Source organism: Blennius ocellaris (assembly GCF_963422515.1).
Source record: "Blennius ocellaris genome assembly, chromosome: 18".
Classification (NCBI taxonomy): Eukaryota; Metazoa; Chordata; class Actinopteri; order Blenniiformes; family Blenniidae; genus Blennius; species Blennius ocellaris.
In genome coordinates, this window is record NC_137667.1 from 15475300 (window position 1) to 15487799 (window position 12500).

At 39.0% G+C, this 12500-nt stretch overlaps 2 protein-coding genes across 2 annotated transcripts in view; one reads left to right on the forward strand and one right to left on the reverse strand.

The window, feature by feature from the left end:
* The window catches only part of LOC308142995 (testis development-related protein), a 14557-nt gene extending 8138 nt beyond the window's left edge, over window positions 1-6419 (forward strand). The window contains exons 3-4 of the mRNA XM_080513630.1: window positions 3060-3175; window positions 4516-6419. Coding sequence (XP_080369756.1) covers window positions 3060-3175; window positions 4516-4960 — 561 coding nt within the window. The 3' untranslated portion in view covers window positions 4961-6419. The remainder of the gene's footprint in view (window positions 1-3059; window positions 3176-4515) is intronic.
* Window positions 6420-6947: 528 nt separating this feature from the next.
* The window catches only part of fbxo25 (F-box protein 25), a 10791-nt gene continuing 5238 nt past the window's right edge, over window positions 6948-12500 (reverse strand). The window contains exons 3-10 of the mRNA XM_080514192.1: window positions 12471-12500; window positions 11312-11361; window positions 11098-11190; window positions 10916-11009; window positions 10594-10778; window positions 10029-10211; window positions 9460-9603; window positions 6948-7801 (exon numbers count right to left, since the gene is read on the reverse strand). The exon at window positions 12471-12500 is cut by the window's right edge and continues 74 nt beyond it. Coding sequence (XP_080370318.1) covers window positions 7712-7801; window positions 9460-9603; window positions 10029-10211; window positions 10594-10778; window positions 10916-11009; window positions 11098-11190; window positions 11312-11361; window positions 12471-12500 — 869 coding nt within the window. The 3' untranslated portion in view covers window positions 6948-7711. The remainder of the gene's footprint in view (window positions 7802-9459; window positions 9604-10028; window positions 10212-10593; window positions 10779-10915; window positions 11010-11097; window positions 11191-11311; window positions 11362-12470) is intronic.

Genomic DNA, 12500 nt, shown 5'->3' on the forward strand with positions numbered 1-12500 from the left:
ATTTTGATATAAAATAACATATTTACCATAACTATTTTAGTTGTGTTTCTGTTGTTGCCCAAAGCAAAAATAACCAAATAATTCTAAGGCTTGTTATGTAAGATGTCAAAATAGAGCCAGAGAAAGAATAAGAATCTTAATGTGTTGTACTAGTAACCAATTTCAGTTGGTTACTAGTACAACACATGTCCATTCGTCCATCTGTCTTTCCGTCCATGTTAGAGTTGCAGGATCAGAGATTATTTCAGCCCCAACAAAGAGAGACGTACAATCAAATAAGCACATATTCAAACCTATAGCCAATTTATACCTACTATTAACAGAACAACTTCTGTTTGGGCTGTGCAGTAAAAGGAACAACATCAGTAACAGGAACAACAGTAACAGGAACAAAGCCACACAAGCACAGGGCCAAAATGCAAACTTCATTCAGTCACAGGACTCAACCTGATGTCCACTCTTGGTCTTGTTGCTGTGTGACAATGGGGCCAAACAATGCATCACTGAGTTCAGCTGTTTAAAATTCGTTGTTGCCTTATTTTAGCAACGTTAGAACAATTGTACCTGACTGAATATCATTTATTGGCCAATATTCCTGTGAGGGCAGGAATAGCAGCTATATATTGTTTGAACAATTACATGCGTTGAATTACAACATATAAAGATTCTTTATTCGTTATTAGTGTAATACATATTGTGAGCCTGTCGTCAGATTACATAGGAAGTATTTTACAAAGATGATCAATGGATTTGAACCATCATTAAGGGCACTACAACTTGATGATCAGTTGTAGAGTAATTTCCAAATCAACAATAACCATTTCATTTAATTGCTTCTTGAATCCCTGAGTTTCCATCTTGGAGGTACAGCTGGGAGAATACAGCTCAATAAGAGCTCTGTTGTTCGACATGAAACTGTAGGCAAAGCTTCCAAACGCAGCGAGCCGGAGCTGCTTGGTTTACCTTCTTGGCTGGAGAGATTACTGGTCATTGAGCAGCTATGGATCTAGTTGCCTTGAGGTTAATGCTTTGGAGAATGATGAATAGAGAAACCTCTGTATGTGCACATACACACCTGGATTTCATCTGCACACATGCACATACACATGCACGCACACCCTTAAATAAAGACTCCTCTTTTGGCATCTCGGGTTTCTGTTCTATCAACCATGAAGTGTTGTTGTACATTCGATCCATTTACACTTGACAGCACAAAGAAAAGAAGATCTGCAAAAGGGATACATTTAGAAAGACTAACAGTGAAGAAAGAGTTTTAACATCTTATACGTGTGCTTTAATATATCACAGGCTTATTCGTGACAATGAATAATCACGGGATTCTTTTATTTCACTCCAAATGATTAGCAGATGATGAAGATATGAATTCAAACGACTTCCTGAGTGGATTGTGTGTATGTCTATTTATTGGCAGGATAAACAGTTCCGTCAATGTTTGATGTAAACTGTGAACTTGTGAAGTTCAGTTTCACATCTGCTGACAGATCCTATTGTATATGTTCCTGTTTGGCTTGAGAAGCGACTGCTTTCATACGCGGCCCGTTGTTTGCTTGTTGTAGGTGCTGCGGTGGCTCCCGGACAGATCTGCATTGTGTGCTGCACACACAAAGATTTGAACTGAGCTCCTTCATAGGCAGAAAAATTGAAACAAAGCGAGCAGTTCACCAGAGTTAAACCTCTTAATCAAATATTGCCTCGCACACTAAGGATTAGAATGAAGTAAGGACAGGCACGGATGTGAGTAGGAGTAAATGTTATAACCTTGATGGTTGACATTGGGAATTCTTCCCAGGAGAGAAAGGAAGCCAAAACCTTTTTCTATAATCACTGCGGAAGGCCGTATCTGGACCCGGTGTAAAGCTGTGAGTGCAGGAAGGAATTCTGATGTGATGGGAGAGACTGAAAGTTTCATAGGGAGTGAAGTCTCCCACTGGAATGTGTCAAACACTGCAGCCAAGTCCGTGCTACTCCAGAACGTAAACCGCAACGAGACAGTTTTCCGGGATGGAAATATTTGTAGCAATAAAGAACAATTATTACAGAAAATCTTCCTTCTTGCCATGGACTGGTTAGGGAGACTCCTATTACCACAATATTATTGATTTATGTTAACCTTGAATCTGATTGCAAATCATTATTTTGAGATTATTTGTTTTTTGATTAACCGTTTGAGGTATATTGTCTGAAGCTACTTGAATAACCCTAACCCTAACCCTAATGTGTAGAATATTAAACTGGTGGCTACATGAGATGGATCATACATAGACACATAACGTTGAGTCAACAGACTCATCTAAGTATTTAAACATTGACTCAATATTTCAAAGTTTTTTTCCACAAATACACTTTTTTTCCCTCCCTCCAGTCATATATATATAATTTCTCCAATATGTATGGATTTTATTGATAATCTTGTCCGCTAGAACCTTTATAGAATGAACTCCTGATGCAAAAATACAATTCATAGAGGTCTAAAAAAAAAAAAAAGATTCCAGGTTATTGAATTTTGCACAGATTTAATGGTTTTACATGTGGTCCTCTCACTTGGTGCTTCTGATGGAAATAATGATGTTAAGTTGTTAAGTTGAGTTCAGCATTAGTGTTACGTCAGTGTAACATTTGTAGGCTTGTGAATATCTACAGTGTTAATCTATAATGTGTCCGTTTGCAGTGTGCTCATATATATTTGTGCTTTGACAGTAATGTTCTTAAGGAGAAATTGCTAAAGTGAGGCTTTTTGTCTCACAACACATCATAGCCAAGCTGCATCTTTAACAAGCATTGACTCAAGCCAGGAGAAAATAAAGAAATGAGCCTTTTAATGTTGATTATGATTGCAGAAACATTTCTTTCTGACCTTCAACAAAACTGCCAACATTTTCTGAATTCCTGTGAAGCTGCCTTGGTGGAGTACTGACCTCCTGGAGCATAAATCATTCACAACCAGGCATCAGTGATAAGAACATTAAGCTGATGATAGAAATCATTTCACAACTGCAATTTAAAATCTAATGCTCTCTTCTCTGTTGACTTTCTGTCAGGAGGCCAAGGTCAAGAAGATCATGTCCAAGAAAGAGAGGAGGGACAAGAAGATGTTCTCCTCTAAAGATGACGAGCACTTCTTGTTGACTGGAGTGAAGCTGGCTGACCGCAGAGGGTGAGGTTAAACATAATTAAAAACCTTATCACAACAAAATATTGCTCTACAGACATGGTTTTAAACAGTTTTTTTTTTTTTTAATCAATGTATTTGACACGATGGCAGTTTGAGCAAATAAAAGCCAACTGTCATTCGACAAGGTCAACACTTTTAAACTTTTTTAATCAATTTGAAATAATGCATCATAATTTACCCATGATGCACTGTGTTTGAGTTCCTACTTTACCAGATAAAAGCCAGGTATTTGTTATAAGCCTTTCCCCTGAACTATGAAAACACCCCATATATTAATTTGCCCCAAAATTCTGAATCATCTCACCATTCATGCATCCATTGCAAAGGGGCACCTAAACTCCACAACATTGTCACGGTACTGTTAAGAGAATGTTCTGAGAAGAGCCTGAAAAGCACAAATATTGACCTAAACTCTGCTCTGAGTTCAAAAAAGAAATTCCTCTTTCAATTTAATGTCATTAAAAATTTTAATTGTGGATCATTTGTCTATTTTCTGGCATTTTTGTATCTTCAGCGAGTTGTTATAATCCAGTGCAACTGGGAATTTAGGAGTTGGTAGAGAAAAACAGCATTGACTTATATTTAGAAGCTAAAAGAAGCATAACTATGTAAATGCTGGTTGTGTGAAAAGCACTATATAATAGTATGTTGTTAAAAAATCAGTCTCTCTGTTTGGAAAACTAATTGAGCCATAAACAGGTATAAATAAGGTATGTACATACACATCTTGAATGGCCTGTTTCAGCAGATCGGGTGATCCACATGTTTGACTTGGCTCAACCTTTACAGTGAAAGCCCTTTCTGATTCAGCATGAGCAGTTTGGGCTTGAGGAGCTTTGTTCTTGATGTAAGGTACAAGGTTGTTGAAATTATTAATAGCCTCTAACCAGTGAAGTGGTAGTTCAGGCCTTGTTAAATGGGATGCCCTCTATTGCCATTCGTGGTGAAGTGTGTGAAGTCAAAACATTTATTCTCTTGACTTACAGTAGAAATAATGGAGTGGAATCTAACCACTTGTATTTGTTTATATGCTCGTCTGAGCTTCAGCTGTGAGCTGTTCGTAACTCTAAAGCCCCTTGAGGAAGTACAGCATGTACACGGAGGAAAAGCTTAATTAATCTCCTTGCTGTGACAAACAACCGGGAATTCTGATGTTTCCCTCGTATGGGGCAAGCTTCAGTCTTCAGAGTTAAGATGTTGGTTCCCCACCCAGTCAGTCCTGTTTAAAGTTCTGAGTGGTTCTGTCAGCTCCTAATAAATGACCGGCTGTGAACACCCAGTGTTAAGTTTGTGCCTCTCTCCTGCTCTTTGTTTCTATAAAGGTCTCACAAGAAAATCAAGGACGAAGAGAAGGAGAAGGAGAAGGAGAAGAAAGACAAGCCAGAAAAGGGCCTCTGTTTCTGGGAGAGTGTCACTATGACCATGAGGCAAATCTCACCTGCCAAAAAACTGGAGAAGATGGAGGGCTGGGAGCCCCCCCAGTTGGAGGACTTAACAGAGACTGTGACTGACGACCCCCTGGTGGAGAAGAACCAGAAAGGGGACTTAGCAGTGTCTTTGCCTGACCCTCTAAGCGTCCCGTTGGAACTTCCCGCGTGGGGGGGCGGAGGTCTCGAGGAAGACTCCTCCCGCTACGCTAACCTGACGGACTCCAATGATTCAGCAGCCGCCGTCAGGTGGACGGCACGAGCCAAGGTCAAGCTGGCTGGCATCAGCAGGATGAGCAGAGGGATTGTGTCCGAGAGTGCCTGGGAGGGGTTCAAATAGTATAGTCTGGACCCCCTCCTGACTTCCCCCATTACTATCAATAACGAGGCTGACGATCTGAACCAAAAATATGCCTGTTTGTGTAGCTGAGGTCTGGAAGAAACCAATGACTGTGTCAACGTGGATGTTGTAGCGAGTCCCTCAATATGACACACGTCATTTTTATCAATAGCGCTGCTGACAGGAGTGTCAAGTTGAGCTTTAGAGAATCATTAAAACTCTAAATCACATTGAGTGATGAGCAACTGTACCTCTTAAACTGTGATGTCCACTGGGTTATCATTCAGATATTTAAGAATCAAAAAAAGATGAGTGACAATTAATGATGTTGTTGCCCTCATATGCAAACCTGCTACTGAGCATCCCGTTTTTGTTTATGCAGTTACAGCATGGAATCAAAGTCTTAGCCATGCACTATGTTTGGGTCACAATTATCCCATTTTGACATTTAACAGCAGTATAAATACCATAAATATAATTATTTTACGTTGAAAGTTCATGACTGTTGCTGACGTGACCCCATGAATGTTAATTATTAGTATTGAGGGTCAGTTTTATCTGTTGAGAGGGATTTTTGATCTACCTAATGGTTCATCAATGCTCAGATGTGATCAGTTGTGCTTTCATATCTTATGTCAAACACTGCGTTGATGTGTGATAACAGGTGTTTTATCTCGATAAAACCTAAAAACACAGTCTGCCTGCTCTCGATGGGCTGCTTTCAATATGCTTGTGACTACTTTACTGATATTCTTGGTCATAAATGACCTGGACCATATCATAAAAGCAGTAAATATGACCAATGAGTGAAAGTTCAGCATTATGTATCTTTAATGGGCTGTGCAATCATGAAACAGCTTAGGAAACATATTTTGATCTCCAACAAAACTGTGTTTGAAGTTAAAGTAGAAGCAAAGAAAATTAAAATTTGGTATTGAATATGTTAAAAAAAAATTATGCAATGGAAAATTTTGACTCAAAACCGTAAGACTTACCAGTGCAGTGCCTTGTTTCAGTACGTACAATAACATATTGCTCAGCTCCTTAAAATGACCCTGTATGTGCAGGTAGGTCAACCCAACGTGTTGCTGTGCAGCTGTGGTTCAGGGGCTCCTCTGTCTCAGGATGGCGTTACTTTCACCAGCAGGAGAATTTCTTTTTTTCACTATAAAGCAGATTTCATCCAAAATCAGTGTACATATCATCGGAATAATACGAAATGTAGTTTCTATAATGATTTGTGTTTTAGGTCAAATATTCTTAAGTGTTCACACAAGTCGTGTGTGCTGGTTCCTTCTCTTCATTCTGGTCAAATATTCTTAAGTGTTCACACAAGTCGTGTGTGCTGGTTCCTTCTCTTCATTCTATGTATTGAATTTGTTTTGCTGGCCTCATTTGTAGCTGCAGGTGAACACAAACACGATGAATGTGCCCTTTTTATGTTCACCGATAGACCAGGTTGCACTTTCTTAAGAATAAAGATCTGTTATGACTGTTTGTTTCTCCTCTTTGCAACATACCTTTGCTATTATCATGTTGAGGTAGCGTGTTTACAGAAGACCAGGCAATATAAAGTGCAGTAGATGACAGTATAAACAGCAATACAATACAGGCAATTCTAGAGAATATTAATTATGTCTGACTTATAATTTGTGTTCAAGGATTCGACTACAGCTTTACCTTCTAAAGTGTATTAGGATTAAATGATAAAACTATGTTCAGAGAGATTTAGTTTGCAGGGACAGATTGGCAGTGGCATGAATTATCAGCTTCGTTTATGTTCCCCTCAAGGTTGCCAATGTTTTGGTATCAAACTCAAATGTTACAGATTCAGACAGATTCAGTGAAGATCAGATATGAAAAAATATCTCCGCAGTAAACAAAGTAATGAATACAAAATAGAAGCAAGTTTTTAGAAACATTTATTATTATGTTACTAGTTTCTGGACCATAAAAGTCATGAAGGTACCATGAATGAGTATTTAACTGATAAAGGAATGTTACAAAAATTGGCCGAAGGATACAAAAGTTGTTGTTTTTCTTTTTTAAAGTTTCATAAATAATAGTTTACATATCCTCTGTCTGTCAGTTGACAGTTTTGACAAAAGTAGAAAAACTTAGTTTCGTAGACACTTCACAAAAGACAACACGGAGCTTGAAAAACAGAGCTGACCGGGATCCGACGAGGACATGCAGTTAAAACGCCTCCAAATACAAACAAACAAACAGCCAAAAGTGGTTAAACCACATTTGAATAAATGATGAATGCAAGTCATCTTTGCCTCACTGTAAAAAGTCACTCTCACCTTAAAAAAAAAAAAAAAAAAGACACACACACATTGCACGGGACCTACCATCACTTACTTACCATAAACATGCTGTAACTTTTTTCCACATATAAATCCTTTCATAATATTCATATGGCATTTACATACACTTTTTTTTTTTTTTTTTTCCTGTCAGGAGGAACTTCTTCCCTCATAAAGACAAAAGACTTGTGAAGAAAAAAAGAAAAAAGCTCCCACTATATTTTACCAACATTCCCCAAAACCAGCAAACATACACATTTAAGCTTTCTGACGTCTCATGAAAATACTTGTGCGTAAAGAGGTAAAGACATTACAAAAAAACTAGTTGTTTCAGTCCAAGCCCTTTGCGTTTGGGTAAACAACTACATCAAGGTCTCATAGGCGCTCTCGACGTGGGAGCGAAGGTAAACGGACGTCTGGGCTGACAGGCAGCGTGAGGAGGTCAGAACTGGAAGAGGTCGATAAAGTGCTGCGGAGAAATGGGCATCAGACAGCTGTCTGGATCGTTGGCTGTGCAGGGGTGACCAAAGTCCTGGAAGAGAACAAACCGTCACATTATTAGAAATAAAAGAGACCAGGACGCATCCCACTTTGTTAAGTTATGACTTAACCATTTCCTAATGGCTGGTTAATGTATGCAGTCTTTTCTGGAAATGAACAAACTTATTTTTGTTTGGTATATTTGTACTTTTTCTAACAATGCTTCTCAGCAATTAATCTTATACAATTGGAAAGCCTGAATATTTCCTATCAAATTTGAGTCATAATTCTATGTGGAGGCATATATTTCTTATGTACTTGTGGTAGAAATTTGCAGGTAGAGGCATTGCAACGGTTACACGGTAATAATAAATGTTCCCATAAACTGTTGCGAGTTTAAGATTCTCATCACATTGTGTTCAACACGTGGCCTGGAGAAAGTGAGTTAAAAAAAAAAAAGAGTGTTATGGGATAAAAGGCGAGGTTGAGTCTGATCTGATCCTGAAAAGGTTCAGGAGAGACTAAACATGTTACTTGTTTGAGAGAAGCTCGTCATCACTAAGATCTTGGGAAGGATTTCAAACAGAGATGATTCACAAATAGTTGATGCATGTTAATTGTTGATATTGACACGCAGGCTGAGACGTTTGTCTAAATATTTACATTAAACAATTCAACACTGAGAAGAATTTATGGTCTAATGAAAACAAGTTGGTCAAGTGAGAAGAAATCAGTGGAAAGAATGTCACTGTTTGCTAAACACCTGGTAAAAAAACAATGACCTCAAGTGAAATGGAACAATGCAAGATGGCGCTCAGGACATGGAGATAGATGTAATATGCATGATCATTGGCATGCCACAAGAGGGGACAGAAAGGCATGATGGGACACAAAGTACCTTGAATAACAAAGCCAGATGGCGATCCTTAAGGAAATCAAGGAGAAGGGGACCAGGAGGGACAGGAAGCAGGCAGGGAGAGGGGCGCAGAGAACGCAAAGGTTAAAGAACACTGGGACCCAGTCGAGGAGGGTTACAAGCTCCTGGACAGTAAATAGGACACAAGGAAAGGGAAAATATACTAGGAGAAAAACCTTTTAGAAAAACAACCTTTTTTTTGTCAGGTGAAATCCTAAAATGAGGATATTCCCTAAAATTGTGAATACACAATACCCATCTCACATCTAGCTAATGATCAGTCCTCATGCGTGACTGAAAGCAAACATGTGATTTGTTTGACCTTTGACTGCTTCGTATACATGTATGATCACATGGCCCCCCAAAAAATCCATTGTATTGAAGACCACAGAGATTACCAGTGACCCTTATGTGTTTGCATACATGTGATCAGTTCAATCCAGCAAGCTGGACTTACGAAATAAGTAAAAATATAGTAGGGTTTAGTTACAAAGCAACTTTTTTGGCTTTGTGATTAGACTGAATTGTCCTCTGCACATTTTCTGAATCTGTCAAATGATAATCAAAGACACCTTGTCTTTTTAGGAAAGGAAATACAATTGAAGGAATGTTATGGTAAAAAATAAATAATATAGATATCAATGCCCTGGGTCTGATATGTGCAGTATTCAAGCTTTATCTTTAACTGACTGCAAACCTAACCCGACCAGTTCAACTTGTCCTCGTCCTAAAGTGACCAAGGAGCATCATCCACCAACATAATGCTGAACTTCTGTAAATACGATGGTATTTACCTTCCAGAAGAGGATGCTACAGTGTTTGCAGAAGTGCAACGTGTCACCATACTGCTCCTTCATGGGGTAGTGCTTCTGCAGGGTGAAATACATCAGCTTCCAGTCCACGCTGTCACTCTTGGGCAAGACCAAATTCCTACAGAACTGTATATACACACACACACACACACACACACACACACACACACACACACACACACACACACACACACACACACACACACACACACACACACACACACACACACACACACGCACGCACAATTTAAATGCAATTTAAAGTTGAAAATAATTACATATAATTAAAAACTATTTCTCATTATAAATCCTGATTTTGTGAAGTGTGTGTGAAGAAGAGGAAGAAACTCGAATCCACAGCTGTGCTGTCAATAAACTCAGGCAACTCTGCCATCTAGTGGATGATGCGAGATCCACAATCCCCTTGAGAGAAAGAAGTCTCTTTGAAGTCCATAAGTCAGGATGTTAATTTGCCCTGTTGTTAATAATAACAATTTCACACTGACAAAGTGTTAATTCAACTCTGATAATTGAGGGTGTTGCTCTCTCACCGGTCTGTCTGAGAAATGGAAGTGACAGAGCTTCTTCCACAGCGTCATGTTCTCGCTGAGGATGTGTAGTGTCGGCGTGGCCTGTCCAAGGTTAATGATGTCACAGGCGTCGGATAACTTGTAGAGGATCTTATTCTGCATGTGCAGTGGCAAGTCACTTAATGTCATCCCAGTGCACATTTGCTGAGGAAATAAGGACAAAAAACACACACACACAAAACTATTAGGGCTGCAAGATAATGAACTTAATAGAAAACATATAAGCTAATAGCAATTCATATGGAAATGTACAATAGATGGTAAGTTCTACATGATATTTTTAGTGTCCCCACTCACTGAATACAGTGGGATTGTCAAGTCACACGACCAGAAGAGCTGTCAATGCAGCACAAAGTTCAGAGATATATATTCACAGCATGCGTGGTCATGACGCTGTCTTCTGCGGCCTACTGAGCTTTGAAAATGGCAGAATGACACAGGCAGACCAAATTGGACCTGGAGGTGCCTTTGAGTCTTTGGATCAGTTCCAATCATTAGTAAAAAGAAACACCAGCTTGCGCTCTACCATGGGGATCTGCATGTTGTTGAGCTCCTGCTGCCATTTGACGATGGTTTCGAGGCGGCACAGCCAGATGTTGACGTTGCCCACGAGGACACACCTGCCGACATGGACGGTCAGACTGTGCAGCGTTGAGTTCAGATCCTGCAGGAGCTCCTTGACAAGGCGAGGGTTGTAGTGATCCTCTAAGACTAAATGCAAAATTAAAATAAATAAATCAGCCACAGAAAATCATGAAAATCAAGTGCTGCTGCAATGATTCTTTTATTTCACACTTGAGTAGCTCTCTGTGCTATCAACTGAGCTGCTACTCAAAAAAAACCCTTACCCTTTCGCACAATCTTCTCCAAGATGTTGAAGTAGTTTTTCTGTGCAGCTCCACTTAAAGAGGTCAGCTGAGACTGGGCTATTAGCTGAAAAAGCTGCAGGTAACAGACAGAGGGAGAAAGTACATGGCTGAGTTACTTGTTCGGATCATTCAACAGACAATCTGTGATCCACATCACTCACCTTTGCGACGTAGTTGAACCGCCTCAGGTCCTGAATGGCACTCGAAAAGTCTAACCTGTTCAGAGCTTCGCCAAGTGTGCAGTATCCATGTCGCTGGTGGTGAAATTCAAAACATGTTAAATGAAGTACAGGTTGTTTATGAAAGAACTAACAAGATCGTCTGCAGAAAATATAACCCTCATGTGAAAAGGATCAACAGGACTTAAGCACTCACTTCTTTTGTGCTCCCTTTCTGCACATAAATCCACTTATCCCTGAAAACAACTGAACAGACAAAAGAAAAACACATTTGTAAAAGACACTTTTGTTAAACCAATAAGAAGTTATTCTTTAAGGTATTCGTTTCTGAGGCTTTACAATAGATTGTACTGCATTTCAACCGTGACCGTTTCCCCCTCCATGTATGGGAATAGAGAGACAAAACCATGGAGTGCACCTAAAACATTTAATATTGTGTCGGTCAAACATGTAAATTTTGTTGTAAAACTTGTTTTTAGAACATACCGGTCCCTTAGGGGACATATTGATATTATTATTATCCCACTTTTTCAAAATCCCTTTCATTGTTCAACTTCAGTAAATCAGAAAAATGGACCAAGATTTATTGAGGATATACAGCGCCATACAATTTCATGCCACTGCTCTCCACAATAGTTCTTTCTATTTGTATGTTTGTGTCATTTCTTATTTGTTTCAAAAATAAATTGTGTATATTTTGTCACAATGAAAATAGTGAGGTTGACGCATGCATTGTATTGCAATGGTAAGAGTTAAGTCCACTGAGAATATTCATGTGAACATTATCACTGTAAAGACTGAACAGTTACATTTTGAAGTAGGTAGACAAGTCCATATTTTTGCGTGAAAGGTTTATCAAGTGTTTGTGTAAACAGTGTAAACAGTGGAAGCTCATGTCAATCAGAGTTCCCTTTTCTTCTTGGCAATACGTTTTCTTTTTTGTTTAGAAAAAAAAAATCTAAACAAAAGAAAAACAGTTTGGAAAGTCCTCCAATCAGAAAATTGCTGTGGATTATGGGTGACTAAAATAAACAGATTGGTTAGTGTGATGTTTAATGACATCTGATATGTCATCGAAATGTTAATATTGTGGGAAAAATCTTAAGCTGCAGAGCACTGTGTGATGGAACTGCCAAATAAACTTCTAACTACCATTAACGTAGCTGGCCAATGTAGCAATTTACAGGATGACGTGTAGCAAATGGGGTTTATAAAATTGGTCCCACAAGGCTTCAAAATATCCAGAAGGTTTCTTGAGTGTCTCACAACATGACTTTTGAACATGTGGCCTTTAATTTTCGCACCGCAGACGTCTCCCCGAGTGAGAGCGGTGTTTATGTGTTGCTCAAACTCACACTGGGATTTGGTGTTATTGTTATAGAAGT